This window comes from Gossypium hirsutum, chromosome A07 (assembly GCF_007990345.1).
Source record: "Gossypium hirsutum isolate 1008001.06 chromosome A07, Gossypium_hirsutum_v2.1, whole genome shotgun sequence".
NCBI lineage: Eukaryota > Viridiplantae > Streptophyta > Magnoliopsida > Malvales > Malvaceae > Gossypium > Gossypium hirsutum.
In genome coordinates, this window is record NC_053430.1 from 3,461,250 (window position 1) to 3,467,841 (window position 6,592).

General features: G+C 32.3%; 1 protein-coding gene and 1 non-coding gene across 2 annotated transcripts; one reads left to right on the forward strand and one right to left on the reverse strand.

Moving 5' to 3' along the window:
- Nucleotides 1-3,171: 3,171 nt before the first annotated feature.
- On the reverse strand, nt 3,172-4,385 carry LOC107919745 (uncharacterized). Its single transcript, XM_016849125.2, has one exon. It carries the CDS (start codon nt 4,370-4,372, stop codon nt 3,539-3,541), a length of 834 nt encoding a protein of 277 aa, XP_016704614.1. The 5' UTR covers nt 4,373-4,385; the 3' UTR covers nt 3,172-3,538.
- TRNAG-UCC (transfer RNA glycine (anticodon UCC)) lies at nt 3,173-3,244 on the forward strand. The gene has a single exon. It is a non-coding gene; the product is annotated as a tRNA-Gly (tRNA).
- Nucleotides 4,386-6,592: the final 2,207 nt, after the last annotated feature.

Below are 6,592 nucleotides of genomic sequence, written 5' to 3' on the forward strand. Positions count from 1 at the left end.
CGTTGGTCGGGAAGTGTTCGATAAAATGACGAACCAAGGATTCTAAGAGCCCCATTGTTGGTCGTGCGATATATTCGGACAGGGCGGCCAAACAATTCGGTTGGTGAGTGTCATAGTTCATGTTTTTCGAACTAGCAGCGAAATTGTAATAATGTTTATGAATCTTTTAGATTGTGTACTCTTTTATGTTCTTACCCGAGAAAAGAGGTGTCAAACATTTCTCATGCGAATCGTGCATATCGAAATGATCTCATTCATTGGATTAAAGGGAGAAAAAAAAGGGGTTTTTGTTAAATATTGAACATCACAGCCGTTGTTCATCGCCGTCGCAGTCTACAACCGTCGGAGCTCCGATCGGGTACCACCAGAATACTCCATGTTTCTTTCTCTGAGTTTTTTGAAAAGTATTTTTCTGGCAATCGGGAACCAATCGGCCAAGAACCTTGACTTTCCTTAGACACAATTAAACTTATCGAGGGCCGACTTTGTGTTGCTGCCCTAAATTATATGCGTTGAAGTAGTTTGTTTTGAAGCTCAAGCCCCCGTGGAGGAAAGCCATAAGGTTGCAAAGATGCAGCACACAGTTCAGCTATGACTTCCACAGCTATTCTCTCAACTTCAATGACGGGTTTCCTCGTGAAAAAATAGGTACTAAAGTGAAAAAAAGTGATTACTTTAAGAGTTAAACCATACATTAAGCCTTTAAGATATTTATTACAATTTTATTTCTACCTTTAGATAAGAGAGAACTCTTATAGCTAGAATTATAAGTGCTAACCACAACATTTATATCTAAGCTTAAGTTTGCAACATCATACAACAATCATTTATTTTATTGATTTTATATTGAGTCACACCAAAACATCAATTATAAATACGCTTAAGTCGTTAGTCCCTGATTGAATGTACCAACCATATCAAAAGATTCTAATAGAGGAAATCCATGGCATGGACATTTATTACCAAACGTGTCTAAAAGTAATATTCATTCTATCATCCAAAGCGATGAAGTTTTACTGTCTCAATCTATCTCTTCTACATTTGTAGTGAATGGGTTGATTTGATAAATCCCTTTAATCATGTGCATTTCACCCGATTTCCATCCAATTCTTTCTCCTCTTTAGATTGTACAAAATGCAACAATTGATAACACTATGGTTTTGTGTCTGTTACTATTCTCGAATATCACCTACTAGTCTATTGAAAGATTGGTTATTAAAGCAATATCTTTAAATGCTATAATCACTTTCTTACATGGAAAACCGTGATGTATGAGTTTTCAAACTACATTTTCTTAATAAGGCAATAATCAACTTTAGAATCGTTTCAAATTTTATTATTATAGACGTTACAAATAAACCAATACTCTTTAAGTGGTCTTGTATATGTCTTTGTAGCTTTGAATGCTTAAATTATGCCATGCACAAACAATTTTGATCTCTCTATGATTTAAAATATTACAAAAATAATATTTAATTTTGTAAAACATTTACAAAGTTTCATCATAATATAATTAAAAAACCAAGTAAATAATTTTACCATATCAATAGCATAATAAGTTATATGTTCTTCTTGAAATCTTAAAGCAATCATTTTTAGGAAGAAAGTACAAAATTTAAGGGTTTTTTTTTCTAGGTAGGAGAGTTTAAGAGATCTTTTAAAGGTAATTTTCGATGAAATAAAAGAAAATGATATGAGTATTTATAATAGAGGACCTCGACACCTATACAGACAATATATACTCGGTCAATATTGACTAACATGAACTTGACACCCAAGATTTTTGCACTATACTTCATAGTTTTTCTCCTAATAATCAGGGTATGAATTTTGTGAGAATTTGAGAATGCACTCACCTCATCACCTATAAGTGTCGAAAACCCTTTTAAAAATAATTATTTTAAGAAATAACTTATCTACATATGTATTTTGATTTTTTTTGCTATATTCAAATAAAAACCTTATTATTCATTTATAATTATAAAAGAATAATAACTTAATTTAGAAAAAAAAGATATTTATAAAAAATCACAAATACTTATATTTAAAAAAGATTTACATGCAAAATTAATCTTCAAACTATATCATTTTTCTTATATGATTATTTAAAAATTTTTAATTAAAAATAGTACCCAAATTATCAAATCTATCTATTTTATCCAAAACGTTATAAAATAAAAACGTGATGTGATACCTTTCTATTTATATTTTGAGATAAAGTAAAATAACATTGATATAATTGGACAATTTAGATTTTAGAATAAAATTAGACAAAAATAATAATTTAAATACCACTCAATCTTAAAATTAAGAAAAAGAAATAAAAGTAGAATCACATCATTTAACGCCCTTTCTCCCCGGAGCCAACGCATGGAAAATGGTAGCAATGGTATACAGGAAGCTTCACGTCAGAGAGAAGTTAGCAACAAACATCATTAGTGTTGGTATTTCGTCCTTTCGAGGACATAGACATAAATGCTTTGAATTGGGCTTTTAAATCCTTTGTAATAAAACCCTTAAAATTTAAGATAAATTAAAAAATTATAATTTAATTTTTAAATTATTTAAAAGCTTTTATTTAAGTAATTAAATCGTTAAAAGTATGATGTGGTTTTCTCAATTTGTACTATTTACATAAATTAAAAGTTCTTTTTCTATTCTATAATTTATTTTTTTTATGAAAATTTTTTTATGTTACGAATTTACGAAATAAAATTTAAATACATTTTTTTCTCTTATCTCTTACACTAATTGTCGGATTGAATTGAATTTAATATATATTCTTTTCGTCATCGATGAATATTACTTGGAGCTTATTAGGTGAACTTAAAAAAAAAAACTTAACAGCCTAATGATTTAAATAAAAATGAAAAGTTTTGAATAATTTAATAATTAAATGATAATAACAAAAATGAACCCAAAGCAGGAAATGAAGCAAATAGCATTGATACATAAATGGTGGAAGGCGAGGACATGGGAGAAGAGAAGAAACAACAAACTTGGATATTCTCCTTATATTCTTATAAACACCCCGCATCCTGCATATGCCATTCGGTGTTTTTATCATGCGTCAAAACCTGGGTCGTTGTAATCACGCTTCTACACTACAAATAGTATCTCTGGCTTCGGTTATTATGGCAGATTAAGTAAAAACCAGATACAATGTCACCGAGCGTTTGTAGTCCAACGGTTAGGATAATTGCCTTCCAAGCAATAGACCCGGGTTCGACTCCCGGCAAACGCATGGGTTTCTTTTTTATCAAAACTGGTTCTGTGGACTTTTAGAACCCCAAAACAAAAAAGAACCTTCTACATATGTAACGTTAAACCACAGGGTTAGAACTGTCTATGGAGATAAAAAGTAAGGCTGATAATGTTTACTGTACTAGTTTTGATTCACATAAAGGAATACATATTTGGCAAATATTTATGAATATCAGTGCATAGAAGACAAGCTTTTAAGTACTAAAGGTTTGCAGCAAGACAAATGTATAAGTATTATCTATAAAAGTTCTAACATCAGCCTTCCTCGGTGTATCTACTCTCTTCGTTCATACTTCCGTGCCCATATGTGTTTACCGTTGATCCGGAACTTAGCGATGGGCCTCCCGCTCAAAATTTGATCGACATTCGCAACGGATCGTAGCACCATTTTAGCAAACAAAGGTTGTTCACCATAGGGGACATTATCCTGCATACGTACACAATCAACACAAACGCCTACATTTGTGAACAGTTCTCTTATTTCATCTTCCGAAACAGGAAAACCCCGCGAGAACGTCAGAAACAAGGTCCGATCGTCCTCGGAAACGTTGTTGGAAGGATTCCATCCCCATAAGCCCCCAATAGGAAAATCATGGTCCATGGCTCTTGGCACTATAGTGACGCTGCCAAATAATGAGTGAGGGAAACCAGGGATGACAAGAGGCTGGTTTGGAATCACTCGTGATGTGCTCCCCACCACAAGTTGCAAGATATCAGTAAAAATCCGAGAACAAACAGTGGTCATAAAACTTTTGATCCCACTGATGGTACTGAATTTGTTTTGATAGAACATGTGCAAGGAAACATCTTTCTCCATGATTCTAGTAGTAAGAGGGAGAATGCCATTAGGTGGAATGGTAGGATTCTTGGATCCGAGACAATTCAAACACGAAACCGCTTCACCGGCTAGTGCTTCCAGCAATGGATTTGATAGGTTCACCATTTTGGCTATTATGTTGGGATAACCCTTCTCTTCTAACCATAACCACATCGCCATAACTAACAGAGATTCAGCTGGATCCCTTCTAAGTGTTATTACCAGTCGAGAGAACACCGAGCGATCAATGGCATGATATGCGTGGAGCTCCTCAAGAGTGATCGAGGCCATTATGGAATATGTGTATGATTATATGTGCTGTGTGTGTGGGAAAAAGGATGGAATTCTAGAGAAAAAACTTGAAAAGATCATTTCACAAGCTATCACATTATATATTACAAGCATTTTGTTTATATGGTAAGTTGCAGACTAATTTGATCAGTTATTGGTCCAAATGTAAGAGAATCTGCTGGTGTAGTGAAACGGTAAATTAGAACTGAAAATCACATACGTAGTGGGTGTTGAACTAGGATTCTTGTAATAGTGGCCTCCACTGATAAAATTGAAAGTAAGAGCAATGACAAGTGGCAAAATGCATTGCTGGCGCTGTTATAAGCTTTCCTTGTATTTTTTTGTTCTTCCACGTCATCTTCTTTGAATGCCATAAATGTGCTCAACTGGACATTTGAACTACATTAAATAAGAATTAATGTCCTTAAGCCTCATTCTTTATTACAAAAATGCCCCTGCGTACATAGCCTTTCACTGCACCAAACACCTTTTTCATCTTAGACCTTGTACGTTCAGTACTTCTAACTTGTTTTATGTCTGAAAAATGGCAAAAACCTCGACAAAATGTTGAAATTAATGAATTTTAAGACTTGATGGAAAGTCCACCCCCACATATTATAATTTTGTTTTTACTTTTTATCTTAATTGTTCATAAGCTTATGGCCGGTCACTTTTCCGATTACGTACCTGATTTTGTTCAAAGCAAACAACGTAAAAGTGATTACATTAAAAACTATTATTAAATGATGTCAGTCAAGTAGTAATTATCCGACTTAAGTAGCTCTTCGGTCGAAATTGGGGCTTCAGTAAATACCTACATCTCATTCTAATTTGAATTTGCAATTTTAGCCCTATGATAAGCAGTTTTATTGTGATTCTTAAGAATATATAAAAAGTATATTTTCCAATCACGATTCAAGAAATAATGAATCAATTGCAGCTTTGACATCTTACTATTTGTTGCATCGCCAACTATAATAGTTTCCACTACCAGAGTATTAACACACTCTACCTCTAACTGCCTAAAGTCAGAATCCTATGCTATTTTTAGGCCTTATAAAATGGCTCTTACCTCGACCTTGAACACTGACTCCTCTCCAATTCGGATTGTATAACCGCAAATCCAGTTAGCACAATGATCCTGGAATACCCCTCCAATTGAAGCAGACCCATTAGAGACCGAGACTACTCCATTAGTATTTAGCTTAATCCACTCTTTTTCTGGCATCATCTAACGTTCACCTCCTACTCTTTGGACACAATAGACTTCACTTGACTTTAAATTCTCAATGCTTGAATCTCAAGTTACACTTATTCTGACAACATCATTAATATTGTTATGGCTGATGTTGAAAACAAAATCGTTACGATTTTTTCTAACAACATCATTAATATTGTTATGACTGGTATTGAAAGTAAAAAATCGTTACGAATTTCAATATAAGTCAACACGAACTATTGCAAACTGGGTCGATCATTCCTTCTCATTATCCTCAATTTTCCATTGGTTTGTCAGGTTCCAAACTAACCAATCCTTTAATATAGATGACATGCACCCCGTTATTCACTATAAACATTTCTTATATAAAAATATGTTTATATTTTTGGTATAATCATAATTGTTCTCATCCGTACTACAATTTGAGTATAATTCTCTTTAGACTAGAGCGATTTTCGGTAAAACCTAGACAACAAATTTTTAATATAGATGATTAGTAAAAAGTACAAATACCAATATAAAACTCTCATGATTTTGTTATTTCTACTGATGCTTACTTTGACGGTTTCACTAGTATACTGGTCACTTGTAATGTGACAATTGGGCAAGTTGAGGGCAGTTATTTTAGATTTGAGTTTGAATATTTTTTAAGTTTGGATTGTTTTAGTTTTGGTTATTTTAAGTTTAAAAAATTATTTGTCGGAACTGATAAAAGTTTAAGCTTTATTTTTTTTTTCATTTGAAAAAACAAAAGTTTAAATTTGAATATTAATTAGGTGCTAATATCATAGAGTTTCTGATATTTGTGTAATAGTGATAATATCATTTTCGTACAAAATTACTATTTCATTATATATGAAACAATTAATTAATTTATCAAGAAAAATATTTGAATTAAACAAATAGTTAAAGATTTTATAAAAATATTTTTATTTTTATTATTAAATTTGGGTTTAAGTTTCTCAAGCTTATTTGAGTTTGATTTTTTTTTTAAATTATTT

What these genes read in the sequence shown, in the direction of transcription:
- LOC107919745 (XM_016849125.2), bottom strand. Translation starts at nt 4,372, where the DNA reads ATGGCCTCGATCACTCTTGAGGAGCTCCACGCATATCATGCCATTGAT.